The sequence below is a fragment of the Mytilus californianus genome, unplaced genomic scaffold, assembly GCF_021869535.1.
Source record: "Mytilus californianus isolate M0D057914Y unplaced genomic scaffold, xbMytCali1.0.p SCAF_2, whole genome shotgun sequence".
Classification (NCBI taxonomy): Eukaryota; Metazoa; Mollusca; class Bivalvia; order Mytilida; family Mytilidae; genus Mytilus; species Mytilus californianus.
This window is the reverse complement of record NW_026262668.1, coordinates 77136180-77162865: the sequence shown is the minus strand read 5'-3', so window position 1 is coordinate 77162865 and position 26686 is coordinate 77136180. Positions and strand designations below refer to the sequence as shown.

Sequence of the window (26686 nt, the reverse complement as noted above, 5' to 3'; positions counted from 1 at the left end):
TTCCGGCGGAATTTATGTTTATGCACAAAAAGATCCACATGTATTTGCACCTACCATAATCAACTGTTTTGTGAAAATTTGTCTTTCATTTAAAAGTTTACAAATATCTCGTAGCTCCATACTATCATTTCAGTATAAACACGCATAAAAGATGCAAAAAATCCTAAATTATCACCTACATCATACTTTTAAAGCCCATAGAAACAGATGTAAACATTTAAATACTCAAACTTAGTAATTTTTACATTCTTTAATAAAGAGTTCCATTTCTTTTGTTTAATTTCAACTTGATATCACCCTGTATACCTCTGCTGGTGGACTATAAGTCCTCGAATATATCATCAGCTCAGCAGTCAGTGCTTCGGTACTGACCTTTTTATAACAAACCCTTCTAAAATTCTCAGTTAAAAATATCAAAAAGTATAAGGTTTCAACCCCCTCAGGCAAAGTTGACCTTAGATGAACTTGGCTGTTAATTGTCGGTCCTTTTCTGTCATTAAGTTTTTTAAGTGTTCAGGTTGAAAAGATAAATCCAGAAAAGTGCTTTGGACGCAACTAATTTATATAGTGTTTATTTGTACGTATTGTGTAAGGGTAGGGAAATAAGATCAATGAACTGAAAAGATAACATTTGATATCCAAACCAATGCCACTGATCACTTTACGAAATAAGGAAAATCTTTGATATTGGAACAACTACTGTAATTTTCGTTTTTTTCTTTCTAAAAATGACTTCATCCGATATACAGATTTTTCTGGCCATATCATATACAAAAATACATGAAAGGGCCAAAACAAGTTATATTCTATGATGGCTGTGCACTCTTTTAACACTTGAAAAATGTTGTAACCTGGGAATGTGATATTTGCATCAGTTGAACGAAAAAACAGCCACCATCCTTGATTTGGTAGTCGTTTTTGTTTTTAAAAGTGTCATAATTTGCCAACTCATTAGAGACAATATAACCTTGTCGTAGATCCCGCATATTCACTTTAATAATCAGATAATCTAACGGCTTATTTGGTGTACCGAACACTAGTGAATGAATTTGAAGTCTTAATTCGTCGTTTTGATCTTATCATCATCTTGTAAAAATGTCTGAACTTAAAGTTTAGAAGTAAAGGTACCTTTCATTTTTTTTTATTGTATAGTACTGGTCAGACATTTCGATTGCTGTCATTTAAAACATGTTCAGAATCTTTTCAGACAATTTAGTGTTTGTTGTTTTTACAGGTTAATGACAGCTACTGTCCCGTCTGAAAATAAGCTGAACAAATCTTAAAAAAAATACGGCTCAAGAAGTGTCTAGTTAACAGTTCAGAATTTATCACTGTTGATAAATCTTAAATATACAGAAGGACTGAACTTGGCTTAATAACTTGGGGTTTGTCATGTTGCAAACATCTTTTTAGAAAGTTTTTATCTATTTTAATTATTTTCATGCGCGTCCGGCATACCTAATTATAGGCCTGGTATCTGTGATAGGAAAAAAACGATTTCCGCAAAATTTGAATTAATTACAAATTATTTTCATCTAAAAAATTGATTCTTTCTTATTATTATCTTTAAACTTTATGCCCTACACACAATATTCTTGATTTTCTCCTGTAAGGCGACCTTATTTACAACTAAAAACTAAATCTGTTCTTAAGCAATTTGGCAAATAAGACTATAAATTGGTATCCAGTAGCATTTTTACATCATAGAGAACTCAAACCATAGTCTAGTGGTATAAATTGCAGTTATACTATATCGATCCATTGCATCTTCATGAAATAAACGAAAATCGTATGCTATATTTTTTGTGGTATTAAAGGTAAAATCAACCAGTACAACACAGAATTTACGAATATTAACGGTACCAATGTTACTGCATCAGATGCACATTTCGACAAAAAGTTTTTTCTCTTCAGTGACGACATTATTGCAAATCCGAAACCTAATAAAAACTTCGAAGCACTGATCAAACCAAAAAAGACCTAAAGTATAGCCAAATCTGGACAAGGAATCAAAGCTTTGCATGAGGGAGAAATATTCCTTGATTTAAATGATTTACAACATTTTATTACAAGAAATTTCAATCAAACAATATTCGCATTTTTACGCAGTACCGAAGTACTGGCTACTGATAACCTCGAGGACTAACAGGAAACGACCCAGTAGTAGAAATTACATTAACGGTGCCAATTTGACTGCATAATAAATAGTCCCAATAATTGCTCAGAGTTTCATTTTATTGTAAAAAAAAGCATTGCACAGCAAATATTAGTTCAATGATGGAAATTTATAATGTTATGATAAAACTTACCTAATTAATTAATTATATAATTAAATTATTACTTTCCAATGAGATACATTTTCACCCCAAGTTAGCTTTGAAATAGAAATAACACATTTCCAAACAATGAGTTAGATTAACTGTTTGCGATAGTAAAAATCATATAAATACAGTCTTCGACGAAGATGAAATAAATACATTGTTAGACATGTTTCCTAATATCTGAAAGACTGTCAAGTCTTTTACGAAACTTAAATTTTGAAAGTTGTTTTCGTTCCTTTTGTAATTGATAATGTAATATTGTAATATCATAAGCACATGAATTAACAATGAAATCTGAGAATGAAAAAGGGAACGTTTTATAATTTTTCAGACATAAGAGTAACCTCATATTCACAGAACAAATAATTTACAAATACATCTTTCATGTTTTCATCAAGGCACTAAAAATGTATGATTTGTCAAATTTTTCTAAAAATTATATGTTCTAATATTTGACTTAAATTACCAACAACAAACATCTGTTCATCCTTAACGCAATACTAAAAATAACCCGCATACTATTGAAGATATCACAGCAGAAATAGACACATGCAGCCTCGAAGCTTCAGACAAAATAGTAAACTTTCCACCTAAACTGCCGGCATAAAGTTTGTTAGGTTCAGGATCATGCTTTATATTGCCAGGGGTTCGTTTCACTTGCGTTGTTACACTGGAATCCATCTTGGTTGGACTATTAAACGGGGAAAGTGTTGAAGTTTTTGTTTTAACATTGTGTTGAATCGTCTGCTTTCCGGTTGTCAAATTGAAACCATTCAGAGATGTTGGTGAGCCAGAAACCATTGATTTAGTTGTTGAAGTTGTATGCAGTATAACAGTAGAATTGTTCATTTTGAAAGGACTATTAGACGGAGAAAATGTTGAAGTTTTCACTTGAACATTGTTTGGAATTGCAGAGGTCAAACCATTCCGAGTTGGTGGTAATCCAGACACCTGTTGTTTTGTTGTCGACTGTGCCTGCACTGTTGTTTGTGATTTAGTTGGTGGGGATGGTGGGGGTGTCCTTTTCATCGTCGCTGATTCTGTAACAGAAGAAGCACTTGTTGTCGATGATCCTACATCTATAACTTTTATATATTGACTAGTTGTTCCAGTTGGGTTTACTGTTGATACAGGTGCTGATGGTTTTGTCGAACGCATATTTATGGCTGAGGTGACACTTAACGTAGATGGTCGTTGTGTTGTAGCTAAAATAGATATTTTAATTATAATGTACTAATTATAAAAATTAGAATATATGGTATGATTGTCAATGAGACAACTCTCCAACAGAGACATAATGACGTAGAAGTTAACAAACATAGGTCACATGACTTTAAATTTGATTAGTATTTGAGATAGGATTATTTTTATTGCCCATAACTTACATCAGATTCCATGGTGTATTATTTTCTAGTCTCTACAAAAACCTGTGTCGCTTACGTGGTTTTATGACCGAAGTCAATGTCTACTCTCAGTTTCTAAAGGTCTGCAAAAAGCCAATTTTCAACCTCAATACAATGTATAGCTGTATATTTTTTGTAATGGGGACCGTTATCTTTTGACCAAAAACCAACATAATTTTTTTTTTATCATTTTCGTATTACCTACCTCTTGTACAAGTTTCATTAAAGTTGTACAAGTGGAACTGAAAAAATCACAAAGAAACAATAACTGCACCTCATATTTTCATTATTTCCTACCTTTGTTAGTTACTAAGACCTTGATTTTTTACCTTAAACCGATAGGATCCCCCACTTCTCCATAGCTTAATTTTTAGAATTTTTTTTTTTTAACATACAAAGGAACTCACGTTATCATCCGGAAACCATCCTCCCCTCCCCTTCCAATTTGTTTTAGTAGCAGACACCTTGAACGTTCATTTATTGACCCTCTGAGTAATAAGCATCTTTCAGTGTAAGTGTAATTATAATCAAACACGAGAGGCCAAAGAATGTATACGTAAGGCATTTGTTTAAAAAATATGTATAACTGGAACGACCCGGAACTTTGACCTATTGACACCAAAATTATCTTTTATTGGTATAAGTTTCATTTAAACTAAGCAACGGAAACTCAAGATTTCATCCGAAAAAACATTTGTGAGAAGTTTAGCTAGCTATTACACCAGGTTTAATTCACCATTTCCTACATAAGGAAAAGTCAGGTATATGACAGTTGTTTTCCATTCGTTTGATGTGTTTTACCTTTTGATTTTACCATTTGATAAAGGACTTTCCGTTTTAAATTTTCTTTGGAGTTCGGTATTTTTGTTATTTTACTTTTTGTTCCGGACGGACAGACGAAATTACACTTACCAAAATTGTTTTTCTTGTGACATAAAAAAGCAGTTTTTCTAGTTTGATGTTGGCTTGGAGTAGGGAAATAGTTCTGAGATATCAAACTCCATAAAAAGTAAATGAGTAATAACTTATTATTCTACATCTTTTAAAAGTAAACATAAACCAGCATTACTATATCATGTAAACGGTGATAAGTCTTACATGACTTGCATATATACAACACTTGATAGTGTTAACTTGTTTTACCCTACGTTAAGCAATACTGCAAATTTTCTGCTTTCGTACGCTTTGTACATAAATTGTTAATTTTACCGTAATATATTCGTGTGCTATACACATGATTGGAATATTGGGGTTCTAAGAAAATTATAATTAATTAAAAAAAATAACAAATGTGTACGCTAAGAATTATACGTATTAAACACATATTTTCTAGAGGTCATTGATGTGTAAACATGGTCGCTACCTCAAAACCTTAACACAACGAAGGACTTTTATTCAATTTGTGAGTTAATCAATGTATTCTACCCGCATATGTTATGTCACAAATGTACATTGACTTCGCAAAGATAATTTTGATCATTGTAATTTTACTGTTGAATCAACACCTGGGATTAACCTCTGCTTTCTAAGTAGGTTTGTGTTGCTCAGTTTTTAGTTTTTTTTGTATTGTTTTGTATACTTTTTGTTCTATGTCATTTCGACATCTTTTTGTTTTTTTCATTATGTTATCGGTTTTTCTTTGACTTTGTCAATTTGGTTTATTGTCTCTTTCTGAAGTTCTCAGCCATTATCATTTCTTCACCTTACCTAAATCGACTTGCCATCCACCTCCTCGATCTATCAGTGAATTATCTCCTTGTTGCTTAAAGTTTAGTGGCTGACTAAGCAACTGGTACACATCTCTGGAGGAAACATCTCGCTTTCTCCTACCGATAGAGTTTGTCAAGTTACAGGTTCGATCACAGTCGCGGTTTTTCTCTGTCGTTAGACATACCCAAGCGTTACAATGAATGTAAATGTTTTCGTACTGATAAAATTTAAATGTCTGATAGCGGAATCCAAACGTAGTAGAATTCAAAGGAAAGAAGCCTAGAGTTGGATCGTCAGCACACCTGCAACGTGAAAGTAAATACTAGTATTTAAGTATGTTTACAAAAAGCAAGTACAGAGGAACGACAATAATGATGACACACACACGCATTCAATTGATTTTTTCAACTGACTACTTTACAAACATCAGCAATTTTCTTTAGAATTCTGAAATAAGAAACTAAATCAATGTTTCAAAATTTAAGATGGTTAAAACTAAAGTGGTCTTCTAATTTAAACTTTAAATGACACTCAATGATGTATCCATAGCAGAATCCATTTACCCAGTCGACTCATACTCGCTCCGTTTGGAGTTTTTTTTCGCGGTTTGTTTATTGCGAATCGATATTTATATACAACACTTAAGCTGATATAGTAAAAGGGAGAGGAATATTACGCCACCAAATCGATCTAATAATTTTGAAAAATATTTTAGGTCACGTTTAAATTGGATACATACATAAGAATTTTTTTCGCTATTTATCATCTTACATGAACATTTTAATTGTATTATACAGCTCAACATTAGCTCACAAAAATATCAGTAGGAATTATATTTTGGTAGAAGTTTAATGATCACAAAAATATGCAAAAATGATTTGTAAAACTGAAATTTGAAACTACAGTTTGAAAGAATCGTAACCTCCAGGTGTGTATTTCATTTTGGTTAATATCAATTATATCTAATATTTTGTTTCAACAAACAGAGCAATCTTGTCGGAATTCCTATTGAAAAAAATGAAATCTTAATTACTCCTTATATTTATATTATTATTAGGATTCACAAAAGCATATGTTTATTAAATAAATAGTTTCATTAACCCATGTTCTATATGTTAAGCGGCTGCCAACAGTCATTACGCAGATAGAAAGCAAAATAACAAAAGTACCGAACTCAAAAGAAAATTCAAAACGGAAAGTCCCTAAACAAATGGCAAAATCAAATGCTCAAATAGATCAAACAAATAGAAAACATATTCTTGACTTGGTATAGGCATTTCCTTATGTAGAAAATGGTGGATTAAACCTGGTTTTATAGCTAGCTTAACCTCTCACTTGTATAACCGTCGCATTAAATTAGATGTAGCATTATATGCAGCTAGATTTCGAAATAAGCTTGGTTGATAATGAAAGAAAATCAGTAAAGCAAGATCCAGTACAAATCACTTGTGTTTGTAAATAAATATAATGTCATACTATGTGAGAAGTAGAATACGTCACAATACGATACTTTTTTTTTCATTTTACTGAAATGATAAACTTACTTTTCGCTAAATAAGGTATAATATGTTGGGTCATTTGGCTGGTCGGATGGTGTCGCTTTACAGTCTGGTACTATAAGCTTAAGATCGGGATGGCCCTCTGTATCTTCCAGTTTCAATGCAACATTCAACCATTCACCAAGTATTAATTCCACTGGTTGATTTAAGGAAGTGATAAACGAATCATTGTACAATGTCATTATTATACTGAAATTTCCTGGTGCTTTCTTCTTAACGCTCTCTGGAAGGGGAGTAAATCCTCTGTTTATTTCAAGATCACGTGGGAAAATACAACAAACCTCGACTTTGTAGGTGTTTACACGGACAATCTGCCCTCCTATCTCGTTCTGCACCAGTGTGTAGTCATATTTTATAGTGTTGAGGTAAATAATGTTAGTGGTATTAAGCTATAGAAGTAAACAAATTACATTTAAAATAAAAGCATATTTCCTTATGACATACAGTAGATATTCTCTATAGTGCAACATTATTTGTTTTGCTGATAGAATAATTGAGTTCATCTTAAAATAAGCAAAGATTAATCCTTTAACGTTTGAGTCTATCTACCGAGTCTTAGTTACCTTAGATTACTCACAAAAAGCACCAAATTCAAATTATATACCAGTAGGTCGATTCCACTGCTAGTGGGCTGTAAGGTTTCGATGGTAACATCAACTCAGTAGTGAGTGCTCCGGTTATGATATGATTTATACCATATATTTCTGAAATTCTCAGTAGATAAATTTTGAACATTTTAAGAGATTAAGGTTCCAAATAACTCATGCAACGTTTAACTTAAATGAATTTGGCTATTTTTTCCCTGTTCCTTTTAGCCATATAGCTCCTCTAATATTGAGCTATTAGCACACCTTTAGCTTTCAAATACCGGTATTTGAGTTTTAATGAAAGTTTGTTATGAAACGCGATGCGGACGCCACAAATTCATAATGTGTAATTTTGATGATAAATTTGATCCTAAAGGTCAACTGTTAGCGACTTCTAAAGTATAGTTAGGCCTGATTCAACTTTTCTTTGCTCAGAGTGAAATAACAAACGCAGAAATGGGTTTTCATTTGATTTAAAGTGGTATTTTGATGTCTGAAAGTAATTTTGAGCGAGAAAAAATGAAGAAATGAAGACAAAACTAAAACAATAACTACTCAAATGAAAACTTGAAGTTTCAAGGAGCCTGAAACTCTCATCTCGTGAAAAAATAATAAAGCCATATTGATATTTACATTAAAAATTACAGATCAACAAAAATATTTACTCAACTTTCAATTCATTTTGTTTTTATTCATCCGGTATTTCTAATAATTTTGGCATTTTTCTCTTATATTTATTTTAAAACTAAAAAGCAAAATAATTATTTAAGGGCAATTCTCCTGCATAAAGGGGATTAATGTTTACAGTCGTTTGACAGTTTTGATTTAAGTAGTCGATAAATAGCTCAGTTTTTGCACTTTTTTTTTAGATCTGGTATTTACGTTGTAGGAAAAAAGAGGAAAATAGTGGTAGAACAATAAATCCTAAAAGGGGTAAATTTTCATTCTGGTCATGATGGCATTCTGCAGATCTTATACTGCTGATTTTGTTTGTTTGTTCAGTTTCTTTTATTCTATTAAAGATGTCAAGATAATAGGCGAACATGGTAAAATTCGTCAAATATAGACATAGATACTTATATAGATTAGACAATAATATAGATTAGACCGTTGGTTTTCCTGTTTGAATTGTTTAACACTAGTCATTTTGGGGCCCTTTATAGCTTGCTGTTCGGTGTGAGCCAAGGTTCCGTGCTGAAGACCGTACTTTGACCATTAATTGTTTTCTTTTTACACATTGTGACTTGGATGGAGAGTTGTCTCTTTGGCACTCATAACTCATCTTCTTATTTCTATTTAAGGATAACAACTCCTATCATTCACAAATAAACTGTTTCAGTCGATTTTATTTTTGTAGATCTTCTATTGCTGGAGACTTTTGCTGTTTCTAGTTTCTGTCTATCTTTTATTGTTTTCAAGATAAAAGCCAAGCAATGGGTCTCAAATGGACGGGTTGTATTATTTTTGACTTATCAATGTAGAATGTAGTTGCAATTTTATGAAAGGAAGAAGACTTTTTCTTAAATAACTACCCAGATGAAGATTGATTGATTGGTAAATTGGTGTTTAACGCCACTTTCAGCACTATTGGCTATTTCGTTGTTGTCAGTTTTTATTGGTGGAGGAAGCCGGAGTGCCCAGAGAGAACCACCGACTTTCGGTAGGGAAACTGACAATCCATGTCAATTAAGATTGGAGTCGAACGAATGCCACGTTCGGAATTAGAACTCACAACCCCAGGCTAGTGATCCAGTAGTTGGACTACTTATCCACTTGGCCACCGAGGCCCCTTCAAGGCGAAGAACAGCAGGAAGGTTGCTGTTACTTTGATATACAAAGTTTTCAATATTCTTTGTGTAGGAGGAGTTGATTACAAAAATTAGGTAGACTGTAAAAAGAGTGGATTACACAAAACTTGTTCCGCCTTGCATAAATTTGGCTGACAAATTCCCATGTCAGAAAAAATGAGATACAATTCCATAATAGCAGGTGCACAATTTCAACATATGTGCAATCTGCCAGTGAAGGTTTAGGGATCTGGGTTGAGTAATGTAGGAGGAGTTGATTACACGAACTAGGTACCTACTATTCCCACATTCCCCCTCCCGCTTGCTCATCCGCCAAACATTACCTTACTATAAGCCGGTTTTGGATTTCGTCCAACCCAGCCGAAAATGGTAAAATTCAACAAAACAGTAAATTTAGGGCAATAACTTCCATAAGGAAGCGATATAGAGGTTTTTGTAGATCGTTAATTGCAGATTTTCTTTGCTGTTTATCTATTATAGTTCTTAAAAGAAAATAAAAAGTGTGTCGAAAAATGTCATTTTTGAAAATTAACTCGTCTAAGGGTTATTTCATTGCTTCAGTCATATTAACAATTTTGTAGATCTTTTATTGCTGGTAATATTTTGCTGTTTCTGTCCGTCCATAATATATATTCATGATACTAGGCAAAAATGCTAAAATTTGTCATAAAAGAGGGACGAAAGATACCAGAGGGACAGTCAAACTCATAGATCGAAAACAAACTGACAACGCCATGGCTAAAAATAAAAAGAGAAACAGACAAATAATAGTACAGATGACACAACATAGAAAACTAAAGACTAAGCAACACGAACCCCACAAAAAACTGGGGGTGATCTCAGGTGCTCCGGAAGGTTAAGCAGATCCTGCTCCACATAAATGATCATTAAAGGGCAGTCACTCCTTTAAGGATGCGATAAAAGAGAGGCGAAAGATACCAAAGGGACATTAATGTTTTAACAGTGTGCCAGTCATTAACGATCTAAGTTGGCGGAATACTCTAATACTTCCCAGAATAAGAAATATGAAGAGTTTTTGTTGAAGAATTTACAAAAGAGAGGCGAAAGATACCAGAGGGACATTCAAACTCATAAGTCGAAAATAAACTGACAACGCCATGGCTAAAAAAGAAAAAAGACTAACAGACAAACAATAGTACACAAAACACAACATAGAAAACTAAAGACTGAGCAACACGAACCCCACCAAAAACTGGGGGTGATCTCAGGTGCTCCGGAAGGGTAAGCAGATCCGGTTCCACATGTGGCACCCGTCGTGTTGTTCATGTTAGTACAAACCTGTTAATAAGTCTAATTCGGTAGGTCACATTCGGGAAAAGGGGACGGGATTGTAGTTACGACATTAGGAACGCTATCATCTGTGAAACGGGTATTCCGTACCGGTCAACCAACTCGTGATTGCGTCCGTAAAATTTACGAAGGGATGAATTCAACTTCACCACTTGGTTTCAGTAATTTGTTTTCAGTAATGTGTCATTATTATAGATCTTTAATTGCTGATACATGTTATTTCTGCTATTTATAGTTTCTGTCTTTTTATTATTGTTTTAAGGATGAAAGACAAAAAAACGCTGAAATGTGTCTAAAATCGTCATTTAAGGTAGCACAATACAAAGATTTTATACCTCCAACTCCCCAGTTTTAAAATGCTGTAACTTTCTTTATAATGCTTGAAAATTTATAAAAGTGGTATGTATGGATAGCTAACAGAGTATTCTTTCAAATTAATGCAATGTTAGTATTATACAACAATTATGTAATTAATTATAATTTTAACTGTGTCTATAAACTTTTACAAGAAATTTCCACTTTCAATTGAAATTAGCTTCTTCATGGATACCCCGAGAGGGTTTATTTTATATTATGTTGTTCCTAGAGCCATTATCTACAAAAGGGTGTCTCAGATTTTGGATAGAATGTATAGATCAAATTTTACACCTAATCAAATAATCTCTACTTTTATGTGGTAAGGATGTTTACACTAATTACAGATTTATGAGAGAATTGAATACCCTTTTGTAGCTCTTGCTGTGTTGATTAAGATAACGTTAAAATTTCTTGTGTAGTTATAGAGATGTCAGAGCTAAATTCATTCAAGTGAACTGACCAAGATTTTGTCATTAATTGCATAATAATTGATTACATAATGATTGCATAACAAAAATATTGCATTCATTTAAAAGATTAATCTTTTATCTATCTATATATACCTCTTTTATTAATTTGTATGCAGTCATAAGAAAGTAACATCATTTTAAAGGTTGGAGATTGGAAGTAAAAAATCTTTGTATTGTGGTACCTTAAGGTAAGTTACTACTATAAGTAATCATCTGATAATTTTGGTGACGATGAAATTAAATTACCACTTTAAAAAATAGGTGGATCTTGATGTTCTGTACATTCAAACCTTTATAATATTTTCTCAACTATTATGGCTTACAAGATATTAGACAACTACTTGATTCTACCTATAAGTTCTGCTTTAGCCGTGGCGGCCATGTTTGTTGATGGAGGGTTATATTATTCACAAACTTGAAACTAGACACCCCAAGATTCAATCATAGGAGGATTGGTTTGATTGGATTCCAATTATATAGATTTGAAGTGGTAATTTCTTCAGATGCATGATAGAATCAATGATATTTATAAAAAAAAACAGGAAACACAGGTGGACATTACAAAAAAGTGATGTAAAGCTTAAAATTTTCCTGACTTTGAAAAAGAAGCTTCAACAAGAAGTGGTGATTTTATAGGATTTACGGTATAAAACCTCAAATTTGCATATTTCATAATTCTATTAGTTACATATCAAACAAACTTTGCATAACACTGGTTCATTGTTCTATTCGTTATAAATCAAACAAACAAAAAAAATAATCATAAAACTACAAAACTAAACTAAAAAATGAACAAAACAAAGCAAGACACATAAAGAAAAACCAAACAATTGCCCAAACGAAATTGAATGTGCACATGGCAATTAGGAATTAAAAATTGTCTAAGAATCAGGTCACTAATTTAGGATACCACAAGAGCGGTTAGACGAAAACTCGAACGGACGAACAAACACAACTATCGATATAACTTCTTGTCCATAAAAACGGTATATAAAAAGATACACAAATAAAGGCAACAGTAGTATACCGCTGTTCAATAGTCATAATACGATTAAGCAAAAACAAATCCGGGTAACAAACTAAAACCGAGTGAAACACATCAACTATAAGAGGAAAACAATGGAACAACAGAAACACTGAACTAAAACAAAAGAAAACGCCAATATACATAGAAACGGATTGTAGATAACAACTGCCATATTCATGGCCTTTGACCACAATTATTCTTCCCATTGGTTACAATGCATTTCTTTGAAAAAGTCAAATTGAATTAAAAATTGCACCGGTTCAAACATGAAACAAATGTAACTGCTTATAGACCATTATTGTTCTAACAAAATATGCTTGTCCCAGGACAATCCATCACTGCTTTTTCTTTTGAGAGCCCTATTAACATGCCAATGGTAGGATTTGAATCTTGAATAAATGCCAACGGCTAAATTCTACCCTACTTTCATTTGGGCCACATCACTACTTTCACTTTCAACAGTAAATTTTTCCCACATGTTTTACTTATTTCAATGTATATGCATCTGATAAGATCACTTAAACAGTAAACTTTTCAAAGTAAACAGTAGTCAGAATACTGCTGAAGAAATATCCCATATAATACTTGGGAACTATATTCCTAGACCACGAACAAAGGGAATTAATTGTGGTCTGCAGCCTCCTGACTTGGTACAGGACATTTTAAGAAAAAATGGTGGGTTGAACCTGGTTTAATGGCTAGCCAAACCTCCCACCTATATGGCAATGCTAAAAATACCGCTAAAATGACAACACTACGTGACAAGAATACAGTATTAACAAACGCAAGAACACACAGCACAGAGAAATACATAAATAAATAATATAATAGTACATTACAACATGTAAACCGCAGAATAACAACGGACACCTCCCATGGATTTACGACAGCACACCAGGACACCACAAACGAAATATAAACTGCGCGTCACATGAATGGATCAACGTCACAAAAAGTGACGTATTTTTTGTGACGTTTATATTATCACAGGAAAATTTCTAAAAATAAAATAAAATGTTTTATTTATAGACACGTACAAGAATATTAAATTGGGATTGAATTTGTAATGATATTATTTTATGTAATTCCTAACCATGACAAGAATATTAAAATGGAATTGTGTTTGTAATGGTGTTATTATTTGTATTTTCTAACCATGTCGGTTTTTCTTCTAAATCAAAACTGTGTACAAACAAAAAAATCCTGTGCATATATTTGCTTTAAACACAAAACATGAAGTCACAGATTTATTCATCATTTGGACACTTTTTTTCAAATACCCTCAAGCTAATTTGATAATTATACTTACAATTACGGCTGTTCCACAATCTTTATAAGGTATGGTAACTGTTATAAAGGTAGTGAAAGTTTGTTTTGCCATATTGCATGGTCCGTTATAAGGGTGATAAATGGTCAAATGCCTCTCTTCCAAATGGGGATCTTGTATCCGACTAAACTGAATATTGAAATTTCCATTGGCACAACTCATCTCGGGAATCGGTGCTGATAAGACAATGCAAAAGTAAAGGTCAGCGTTATTTAAACATAAAGATAAAAGGACTATATGCTTAACAGTAGTTGAAATTACCAGATTTTTAGAGTGCAGTACTCAAACACTACTTTTCAGCTTCAAATCATTAATTTCGCTTAAAAAAATACCTATTTTCGACATTTTTACCTAATGTGTCAGTTTGTTTTGTTCACACATTGTTGTCAATATAACGAAATTTTATGCGACTGTCATACAAGTGAGAGGTTTAGCTAGCTATAAAGCCAAGTTTGATCCACCATTTTCTACATAAGGAAATGCCTGTACCAAGTCAGGAATATGACAGATGTTTTCCATTCGTTTAATGTGTTTGAGCTTTTGATTTTGCCATTTGATAAGGGACTTTCCGATTTGAATTTTCCTTGGAGTTCGGTATTTTTGTTATTTTACTTTTTACATCATATTCTATACGGAGGTGCTAAAGTTTGTTAAAAAGAGGAAAACAAGCATATAGACAAACAAACTATCAATTTTGCATACTAGCAATATAACTTTAAAATATAATACATCGTATAAAACGTAACACCGGGACCGTTTGGTCAAGATATGTGTTTCTTCAATAGCCTACCTCAGGTTCGACAAAGTTTTGGAGGCCAAATTCTTAACGTTTGTAAGAATCAAAACAAAATGGACCTTAAAAGATCTGATAAAATGATATACCACCAAATGTCGTCGTGCGAGGATCCTAATTAATTTTCCTTTATAGATTTTTAATCTCATAAATATAATGGTATAGAGACGTGCGCAAATAAATTAACATACATTGTACAAAATATAAATACTAATGCAAGATAGAGACATAAAGTGGTTGTAAAAGCGATTCTAGGCATTTATCAATTATCTTTATAAATTTGCACAACTTTTTTTCATTCAGACGGGTTGTTGTTCTTCATGAGGTGTTTATGAATCTATTTCCTTTTTAATTTGAAAAATAATAACCAGAAAGGCTATAATTGATATTATGATTTAGTTCTATACAAAAGTGTCTTATAGTAGTTTTAACAGTGGTAGTTGATGTACAGTAAATCCATAAAGACTGGTTTGATTTAATTCTGATATACAATATATCCATAAAACTATAGTTATTTAGACTTATGTACATTATATCCATAAAACAATGATAATTTAGTTCTTATTCCTGCTCTACTGCTACATTGTCAAATATCTCTCTGATGTCAAAACGTTGAAACGAATTGTCTTAGTCAATGACCTTTACTGTTAATGCTGACCTGACAAAAAATGAATGGGGGTTCCATTAGTCAAACGTTACACATGTACTTTAATATGTTTTATCGAGTCATAGAGACAATTACTCTTACCGGTTAGTCGTGTATTTATAAGTGGTATACAAGTAACGCTGGCATACTCCTGTTGTATGGCGTCACAGTTGTGATTTCCGCCAGATTGCGGGCATTGGTTTATGTTCGTTTCTGTACCGGTACATTCTACATCATCGAGATGATAAGTTGTGCTAACCTGAACTTTGGCATGGTCAATATCTATAGGTGCACCTGCTTGAGCATTGTTAGGACTGAAAACAAGGAAAAATAATTGTTATTGTCTCTCTTATGTACATACATTACTTTCGTTTGTTTTTCTTTGAGGTGGATCATCTGATTTTTTTGTCATCCTTGTAACAGATTCTTAGGTTTTAATACATTAGTGCAAAGGCTTCAAGGTAAATCTAAGAACCAAGTTAATGCATAAAAACTACGTACGTGGTGTTCACAGTGTCATGTCTTTCTTATCAACTTACTCATAGCATAACATTTGACACACAACCCGAGCATCTTGTTTCCCCCAGAGGTCGTCACATATCGATCCCCATACACCGTTTCTCAGTACTTCTACATATCCGACTCCGATTAAATTTGCTGGTCCGACTAGACGTATGTCAAGATTACCTGGTGTACCACCTAAATTGATAAAACAATTAGACCATTATTTTTACAAGTAATCAACACTATTACAACTACTAATTTCCAGTAAATGCACAACAAATCTAATTGCGATAAAAGAAATACGTAAGTAATGTTCAGTTGCAACACGATATCATGTTAAAGTTTGAAGCAATGCATCATGTCAAACGTAAAATGAGGGGAGTACAGGGAATAAAAAAGTACAAATTGAACGTATCACAAGTACCGAATTTTATTACGAAAATGATGTTAAAAGACTTAGCATATTTATAATAATTTTAGACAATTAAAAACGCGTTAAATCGAAAAGTTTTTGCTGAGATTAATGTGCATTTCTAGATTGTATAAATACACAAATAAGAAAAACGATGCACTTAAAATACAATTTAAACATACAGTTTGATGGTTGTACAGTTATAGGCACGCTAGTCGTCGAGATCGAGGTGGGAGATGTTGCATTACAGATCACACCGACGTCATCGCTGTGTACACAATTTGACTGGTTCTGATATGAACACTCTAAAATGTCTTGTTCAGCTCCAGTACAAATAACATTATCTAGCAATATAGGTCCAGTCCCTTCTCCAAACCGCCCATCAATTACAGCTACACCACCATTTCTAACAACAAGAAAAAGTGGTATTGAAACAGACTTGAAATATTTCATTTGAATTTGTTTTGCTTGAATACTGGAAATGCAAGCAAACACAAGGTAAACGTTTTATACTAATGTCAATGTCTACGATATTTGCTTAATAAATATTCAAGATCCTAAGTGAGCAAGATAAAATTAGTTTTAGCACGTACAGCTTAGACGTTTAATGACCAAATCTTCCTCCCGAAAAGAGTTTAATTATGAAAATCTGATTTCTACCTTTTTTTTAAAGGATACTGTACACTGATTAACTCTAATTGTACTTATTTTCATGGTATTTTTTCTGCCATGAAGTTGGATGTTAATAATTATTGTGTTTCTATCTGGAAATCACTGTCTGCTTCAATTTTGTCTATTCCTTTTTCTTTTATCAAATATGACATTGATCTAAGAATCAACACAGGTCAGCGGTGCTGACTACTGGGTTGGTGATACCCCGGGGGAAAAAACCTTCACCAGCAGTGGCATCGTTCTAATCCCAAGTAAGGTCCTAGAGTTATACTTCGAAAACTTCTCCGTGCACTTATTGCGGTGTACTTTTAACACTTTGACCTTTATCGAAGATGTTATGGCCGCAAGTTCAATAGGGGTCCTCTCATTAAAATAACCATATATCTGAGTAAAGTTTCAATCTTATAACTCGTCTCCTATGAGGTTCTAGAGTTATTCCCGGAAAAAGGTAAAATTACAAAAATACCGAACTCCGAGGAAAATAAAAAACAGAAAGTCCCTAATCAAATGGCAAAATCAAAAGTTCAAACACATAAAACGAATTGATAACAACTGTCATATATCTGACTTGGTACAGGCATTTTCTTATGTAGAAATGATTGATTAAACCTGGTTTTATAGCTAGCTAAACTTCTAACTTGTATGAAGGTCGCATAAAATTTCATTGTATTGACAACAATGTGTGAACAAAACAAACAGACATAATACGTTTAAATATCAAAAATAGGGGTACTGCAGTCAACATTGTGTTATAATCTTAATCACTATAAAAACAAACAAATATGTCAACAAAGAAAAACAAAAAGGCATTTATACAAAGCACACAAGCAAAAACGAAAGTGAAGAATACAAAAAATTACTATAGCACTATAACACAATGACGGGATGTATAAGTACCGAGCCAAGTCAAATGGATATAACCAAAAATAGACTAAACAGTAAAAGTAATAATTTACAAAGACAAATACAAGAACACTATAACACGTAATTAAGATGATAAACAACGTCAGTACCTAGAATCTATACTTTAAGACCATCGTGTATTATTTGTGAAGTTGATCTTCTGCACTTATTTCGGTTTATTGTGTCCTTTACCTTGAAATTGAATATGATAATCTTCATCTCATTAATTATGTGTGTTTCCAATCCAAAGTAAAGTTCTAGAGTTATTTCCGGAATCTCTCGTCCTGCGCTAGTTTCGGTCTATCATAAAGCTTTGACCTTGATCTTAGACTTAGTGATTTAAAAAAACGAAAGGGACCTAATCTTATTGCATATTCATTAAGGGCATACGATACAGTAGAGATCCCTCGTTGATTTTTTCTTGAAATTTTGGTAGAAGGTCAATTTCGATGTGTACTTTTAAAATATGCAAAGAAAAATATACCTTCATGACTTACTTTTTGAGATAATTTGGTTCGAAATCTGCATATTTGAAGGAAAACCCTGAAATTTCATAAATAAGGACTTTTAAGGAAAGTACCAATACTTTTGAACGAACAGTCATATTTTAACCGGGTTTTTTGTAAAATGTTCCCTTGATCCATGGCATCAGCATGTTGTAACAAGTTAACGGTTGAAATAAATAATTATATCCTAAATTCTTTTAATACAAGTGAAATAAAGAAGTTGAAAATATTTTTGCGTCTACACAGAAGTACAGAAAAAATTCTATCGTTGATTTTTTCTTAAAATTTTGGCGGAGCGTTCTTGAAACAGAACTTGATCGATTGCAAAAGAAAAAACTGGGGGTCCATGTGCTTGTTTTTTCAATAAAAGCAATAAACCTTAATTTTTATTGGCAAACGGGACGTTTGCCAATAAGGCGCCAAACTACGTTGGAATAAGTTTTATTCGCAACAACGTTGTGAAATCTTTCCCGCCGTTCACTATACTACGTTGTCAATTTCAGTGGTAGAGCCAATGTGTTTTTTTAAACCAATGATATTAATCATGAAAATTAATAAAGCTGGCTCCTCGTAAAATAGCATCATATTTGCCAAACCTTTATGAATTGTTACGAAACTTGGATAGAAAAATTATTCTAGTAAATTACTTTTAGAAAAGAAATGTTCGGAAACAAAACAGATATATTTAATAAAAAAAATTAATTTGCCTCTCTGTCCGACATTAGTCATACAATTCATGTAGACAACACAGCTTGAACATAGTTTTAATTATTGAAAAGGCCCCGACATGACAAAATGTGCATCAATTATAAAGTTCGGGGGATGATATAGAAATAAGGACATTTGGTATGATTGCAAAAGAGACAACTATCAACCATAGTTCAAATGACGAATATAAACGCTATTAAAGGTCACCCTACGGCCTTCAACACAATAAAAAAAAAAAGAAAAAGAAAAAGCCACACCGTATAGTCAGCTTTAAAAAGCCCCGACATGAAAATGTGAAATAATTCAAACAAGAAAACTAACGACCTACTCTATAGGCATTACATGAACACAAAATCATACCCACATTAAATCGGGTCAGCTTAGTCAATTACAGTGTAGTATAACATTCCATACAGCAGTCGATATTAGAGCATGAAATTTAATGATTCTGTATCAATAGATAAGTTACCTAAGCTTGTCTTCAGGTTTTTTTTTTATTACGGTACATATAATCATTGAATTACTTTCTCTGTATTGTACCTTCAATCTAGGAGTGAGTGCAACCACATTGATTGTCTGGTCCAACAAATATTTTGTTTCTTATCTGAGAAACTCATTTACAAAAAGACTTCGTATTTGGTCAGTAACTTAACATCAATGAGTTGCAACTCTGGTCTGTCAAATACCTAATTCCTGTGTGCCGATTTTTCTCTCTCAATATGTACACAGAGGATATGCTTAGCACATCAACGGGTGCGTTTTTGTTTTTGGTCTATGATACGGGGCTTATAACTAAGTCATTTTAACTGACAATTCTCCTTCATACACTTATATATTCCACGGGTTAAATTCTAAAAATGTTTTTTAAACTCTTTAATGTACCTTTTCAAAGTCAGGAGCAGTAAGATGCGCTGTCATTATTTATTGCAATTTTTTTGTCATTTTGTTGATAGTCTCTGTTAAATTTATCCGTACAATTCTCATTACGATTTAGAGTTAGCCAAATGGTGAAGTTACTATATAAAAAAAAAATTTTGTGTAGTTGGGTTTCTCTCTCATCGATGTCTTATGTGTTTCATATCTCTTATTCATTTTCTATATGAAATAAAAGACATACAAAATAAAGAATGTGGATTTGATTTTTTCCCATTCGAAGTTAATATTGTTGACTTCCTTATTAATGAATAAAGGAATAATTCTCGTGATTTGGCCGATTTTCATTGCAGGTACTTTTTTCAAATTCGCGCAATCGGGATTATGACGTCAGTGGATTTCCGCAAATGTGACTACATCTAAAGCGACGTCGCGAAATGTAATCGTTCTTATTAGAAACATCGCGAAATTACAACGTTCTGATTAACAACGTCGCGAAAACGACACGAAAAGTTTTAAAAACGTTTTTATCTGCCCCTGCTACTGTATCGTATGCCCTTAAAATGATATGATACTCAAATTGAACAAAAAAGTTGAATATGTTTTATATACTTGAATGGCTTAGTTTAACTATAAAACACGTGTACATAGACTTTATTTTCAAAGAAAATCCTTTATTTATCAAAATCTTCAAAAGTGTAATGCTATTGAATTATTTCTTCCCATACTCCAATTTACTGACAGTTTTTGTGTTTGCAATGTCGTTCCCCATAACATCTCTCGTATGAATTTGGTAACTACACAGCGCAAGTGCGAAAACCCCGTAATGAAAAATAAAGTAATTGAAAAAATATATTATCAATCGATTCTGAAAGAAAAACTTTAATTAAACAACTAGTATGATAAAATTCGATAGCAATAAGAAAAAAAAAACACAAATAAACATAGCTTTTTTACCTCCCTGATTTTATAATTGCTTGACATGAAAATCACCAGAAACGCGTTTAAACATGTTGAATCTAAAATATGTCAATATTGAAGAACTCTCTTAATGGCGGATCGTACGCTCTAACAACTTGTACAAGTGAAACCGACCCAACGGTTTTATTACAAATACCGATTTCAGCCAATAGAAACTGGTAAAAAAGAGTACTGCCACAAAATCGGGTAAAATTACGAACTTGTAAATTGTTAAATATTTACTTTGGAAAAGAATTTCATTTGTCTAGGAATATTTTTTAATAATATAGAGTGCTTTTGGAGTAGTCCCGTTAAGATTAGGAACTCGATGGTATGAAAATAAATGTACTCATGAAAGAGCATCTTTTATATGCAAGGTAAGATGAGAAACATGTTGTACGTGTATTATCATGCCCGCTACATGCAGGTAATATGACAAGTTTGTGTATTTATTTGAAAATAACGAGTGTTATAGTATGGTGGCCAAAACCAGCTTAAATATTTCTTATAAAGTTATTTTATATAATATTATGTTTTACATAAATGTTTTAACTGAAATGTATTTTACAGTCTCTCATAATTCTTTATAGAATGGCACTTGTTTTTTTTACCTATTTAGATTGTTTGTATTATATTGTGTATTATTGTATAATACTTTATATGTACAGTATGCTTATGTATTACAAGTGGTAAGACTCAAATAAAATATTTGAATCTAAATCTGTTCTTTGAAATATCAAATATCCAATAGATTAATACTTTCATCAAAAATGTTTTTTTTTTCAATTAAACTGATTGTTTCAAATCTATACATCGAAGAGAGATAAATTTCAATGATTATATTTAAAATTGAAAAGTTTTAAACACTAAGTCACTTACTGAAAACCTAGTTGTCTGCAAACAACTGAAGCCGCAAGATCGTCGAAGCTATTTTTACATACAGTTCCTTTGATGTTGTTTCTTGTGATTTCAACGCGACCTTGATACAATGTCGATCCGTTACCGGCTAAACTGATTTGGGTTTGTCCTGAAATATATAAAGTCGAACCTTTTTAGATTTGTCATAGAGTAGTACACTATTGAAAGTAATAAGATAAACATAATTTCTTATGGTTTATATATACTTGTATCTAAAATAGGCAAACTAGTTCAGAGTATATACAAAATAAAAGTATGCAAGACAGATTTATTTCATTTAAAGATTGATTTAAATGTTTTGATTGTTATAAAAAGCCATAAGGACATCCCCTCTCAATTATGAGTTTGTTCTACTTTCACATTTGTTAAGGTTCGACGGGTTAAAATCATGGTATTATATTCATTATTTGTTTAAGGCTACTTAATCAGACTTAATCTACTACGAACTTACTTTAATTGCCGCAAAACGTTATCATTTTCAATGTCACCTCATTTGAACAAAAATTAAAAAAAAACGACATTGGCACATTATATTCATATTTTCATTAAAATAAATTTGTGTTAAGTCATATCTAAAGAAATTTCAGACTCGGTACTAATTACATGGTTTTGATATAAATTTACAAACGATATCCATCGCGATATGTCATTGTTTTGGTGTCACTTTACACTATATTGTAATATATATTACTATTTGCAAGCATTAGTAGGTCAACTCCAACTGTATAATTGCCTGTTCTCTGAATACTTCTATAAGCTCAAATGCATTTATCCTTTTAAACTTGATGAAATTGAGAGATAAAGTGGGACCCTAACCTCATGGCTACTTTAAAACAATATACAAGATACTTGTGTATTAAAGTTATTTGAAATTAATAGTTAAAGCTAAAGAATATAATATAAAATTATCTAGATACAAACTGAGCAGCTAATCGTCCCAAGTTCCCCTTCTCCGCCCGAACTGTCGCAAAAAATATTAACTCTTAAACAAACATCTTACAAAAGTTCTAAAACATTCGAGCCCTACAATATGCAATAAAATCGCACTTTGAGTCCTTTTGCAAAACAAAATTGATTCAGAAGACCCTATACCACAGGCTATTACTGCTGGTCCAGTTGGCATTTGTCGATTTCAGTGGTGGCGACATGTTTTTTCTGCAAAAACTGCTATCAAGTATGAAGTTGCTACCTCGTTTGTACAATAACATGTCATTCATTTACTGGTCACTGATAGTCAAACTGTATTATTTTAGTCATGCAAGTATCGACGTATTGGTTACATGTTCCTTTTGGAATCGACTGTCCACAACTAGCTTTACCGAGCATTTCGATTTTGAATAGTACTTTATTGTATGTTTTTTTAATCCTCAAATAAATTCACCTACAAACCATTTTGTTAATATTATCTTAAATGTATTAACACATGATTCCACGCTCATTTCAATTCTTCGGTTCGTCGACAAAGCAATTTTCAACCTCGATTTCAAGAAAGGACGTTGGTTTTTGAGGTAGAAGTATTATTTATCCACTGCTCAAGAAAGGTTAAGCTTTTCGAAACTCACTCGGAAACCGTTGCATAAGTCAAGTGCAGAATGAATTGCGAGAATTGCATAAAGATCACATATTTAATTTGCGTACGATTCAGAGAGATATGGAAATGATGATCAAAGAAACTTATTTGTGCTTTATCGACGTCAGTTAAAGATTTGTCCGTTTAAATCATATAATAAGTTTTCTTAAAACTACTTTCAATTTGTATACGTGGTAATATGTACGATAAAATGGTCCACTAACTGGCTTGTTCTCAGCAGAGGCTGGTGTAATGCAGGTTGATAACCTTGCTTGTACCTTGTTTACACTTTTTATTGACGACTAAGTTCAAGAAATTAGATATCTTGGCTTAGGAACCAATATAGAGAATAATTGTGTGAGTTATTTTTTTTAAGTGGATGATATTGTTTTTATATCGGATAGCTCGGAAGTAATGCAAACCCAGATTTACCGAGTTAGTTTAAAAATCCATCTAACATTAAAACAAACGGCAAATTCCAGTAAAAAAGATTTGTTCTCTACGGGTTGCAGTAAACATATACTTGATATCGTTACCTTACATTGTACCTTGTCCGATTCTTAACCATCCTTATTTCAGATCTTATTACCATTATCTTATACATGCAAAATTACATAGTTAGCCAGAAACGAACAAAATACAAAAGAACACCAGAGAATAAAGATAAGAAATATAATTGCTTGAATATTTAGTCTTAAGACAATGATAAATGAATTATAAAGTTAGTTTTGTATAAAAGGACAAACAGATTATAAAGTTTGAAATAGACGGACAATAATCACAGTCACATTTCTTCAGTAACTGTCAGCAATTTAGTACTGCACTTATTACATCAGCAAAATAAGATCTACAAGTAAGTCAATAGGGCCAAGTTGTCCAACTCCTTAAAGGATTTATTGCTTTTAAATGACGATTGTTTTACTCGATTTGATAATTTGGTCAATTATTTCTTATACTAATAGATAGGTGTAACTTGTAAACATAAAAAAGATCATCAAACCAAGATCTACTATAAATATCAATAAAACAGATTTGTTAATATGCAAACATGTTTGGTTGCAATAAAGGTAAACATGAATATCAAAATGGTATATCTTACCAGGTGAGCTATGCAGGCTCTTAAGGACCTCTAGTTCTTCACAAATTATTACAACTGTTACTTACCTTTAACAAGGAAAACTGATCCACATATAAACAACAGTTGGAATAGCATTTTAATACGTCATGTTCAAGTTTTTGTCTTATTCAGAACAAAAAGTGAATACATCATTTAGTATCGTGTCAACTTTATTGTGCAACATATATAACATGGTATGTAAAACTAAGACACGATTCACGATGTTCCAAAATATATACCGTTACCATCACAAAAGGGCGGAGAAAAACACAAATGACACCAAATAAAAGTCATGTGACTTTGCAAGAAGAGACAATACGGTTAATGCAAACGGCCTGTTCATTGCAATCTGTTGATTTGTTTTGGAATTATTAGGTTGAACGCAATTTACATTTAAATAGGCCTCATATTGCAAGGGATAAATGAACCTGTTACACAATAAATGTTTAAACGGTATCCGTTTCAAAATTTTCTATTTGCGGTATTTTATTCAGAGAAACTGATAAACCAGAACTGTCTTGTCTTTTTGTTCAAGATCTTTATTATTCTATGGATTTAAAAAAAACCTGTTTAAGGTCTTATTTACTACTATCAAGATAATGGTGCTATTGAGATGATAAAAACCGTTAAAACAAAATGAATGTAAGAACAGCTTTATTTGTTAATTGATACAATACTTCCATCATAACGTTGATATCTGGAGCATTCTTTTCAAGGTCAGAATCAACAGTTTTACTAAAAATTACGGGAAAAATCACAATTAAGGGAGAAATAATTAATCTCAATCGTCATCACTAAACGGATTTTATTTATGAAATGTGTGAACATTGTCATATTCATAGATATTTCAAAAATAAATGTATTTTAAAAAAGAATTATTCTCATCAATAAAAGGCTGAAAACAGCTATATAACTCATAAAAAATCACAGCATAATTACGTCATTGTGTGAAAATCTCCAAAATGCTTCAAAGTTATTCCGTTTAACCAACATGACTACCAGATATTTGAAGAAGGTAATGACAAAGTTTTAACTGATATACTCCTTAATAAACACAAAATTTTCGCGGTGTGTATTTTTCAGTTCTTAAAAGGCTTTTATCATATATGAAATTCCATTGATGTCTTCAAGCATCAACGTTTTTGCTTACTATGACTTCGGAAAGCGATATCAGCTTTTTGTGAGATTCGTTTATAGGGTACACTTTTTGTATTTTAGCATATGAAACTTATAAGAACTTGTATTGGGTTACTAATCATTACATTTCAGTGACTTGAACCTAATTATAGAATAGAAAAATAAAAAAAGTATATTCTACTCTTACATTTATTTGGAAAGCACTAAAGTTTTTTCTGATCGCTATGTGTTATATGAATGAAGAAAAAACATGTGGTCACTATACATTCTTCAACTACAGACAGGTATCATATATGATGCCTTGTAGGGCAGTAGAAATTGACAAATTCGAAAAAAGAATGGATATTGATAGATAAAATGGCTAAACAAAATAATGCAATCATGTTCTGTTTAATTTGTGTGGCTGACGTAACATGTTCACTGTAAATAAAGGCAACAGTAGTATACCGCTGTTCGAAACTCATAAATCGATAGAGATAAAAACAAATCCTGTAACAAAGATACAAATCTTTTCCCAATATTAAGGCTTTTACTATAATTACATCCTGTGATTCCAAATTCATCTTGCTTTCTTCTATCAACCCTAAAGCTCTCTAGTGCCATTGTAAAGTTAAACTGTTCGTTTCAATGAAAGTAGGCTGAAGTAGTTAACCGATGGTCAAAACTCATAAATTGATTAAGGAGATACAAATAAAGGAAACTGAGAGAACGCATGCACTCCAAAAGGAGCGAGACAGGATTCTTCGATAGGGTAAGCGTTGCCTGCTTTGCACGCACACCCCGCGATGTGAATCAGGAATACGACACAATCGGTCAAATATCAGATTATACGACTTTCTGGTATCCTTGGGCCGCCAAAACAAGTCGGTACTGAAATGAGACATATACACTTCGTATCTGTGAAGCAATTATTTCGTGGTAGTGACCGCTAATTTTTGTTTTTTCGATTTCAGTATATCTTCCTCATAACTTTGTTGGAGAAGTATTTGTGTGAAGAGCACATCCCTGTTTAAGAAGTTTAGTGTAAAAATGCACGAGCAACAATGTGTAAATTGAGATATGTAAACGGGTTTGTTACTCCTGAGAA

The 26686-nt window shown here is 32.4% G+C and overlaps 1 protein-coding gene across 1 annotated transcript; it reads right to left on the bottom strand.

The window, feature by feature from the left end:
- Nucleotides 1-2214: 2214 nt before the first annotated feature.
- Nucleotides 2215-24677, bottom strand: LOC127728234 (deleted in malignant brain tumors 1 protein-like). The gene is made up of 9 exons (XM_052235481.1): nt 24510-24677; nt 21737-21884; nt 16418-16641; nt 15859-16018; nt 15422-15633; nt 13863-14056; nt 6979-7382; nt 5432-5736; nt 2215-3526 (listed from the first exon to the last, which is right to left on the bottom strand). Exons 1-9 carry the CDS (start codon nt 24556-24558, stop codon nt 2811-2813), a joined length of 2412 nt encoding a protein of 803 aa, XP_052091441.1. The 5' UTR covers nt 24559-24677; the 3' UTR covers nt 2215-2810.
- Nucleotides 24678-26686: the final 2009 nt, after the last annotated feature.

Bases quoted from the DNA above. Each gene is read 5' to 3' on its own strand.
- LOC127728234 (XM_052235481.1), bottom strand. From the start codon at position 24,558: ATGCTATTCCAACTGTTGTTTATATGTGGATCAGTTTTCCTTGTTAAA. The intron at 16,019-16,417 runs GTATGTTTAAAT...TTATCAATTTAG, and splicing joins AACTGTACAACCATCAAACT to GTGGTACACCAGGTAATCTT. The intron at 7,383-13,862 runs GTAAGTATAATT...TTACTTCTATAG, and splicing joins ATTGTGGAACAGCCGTAATT to CTTAATACCACTAACATTAT.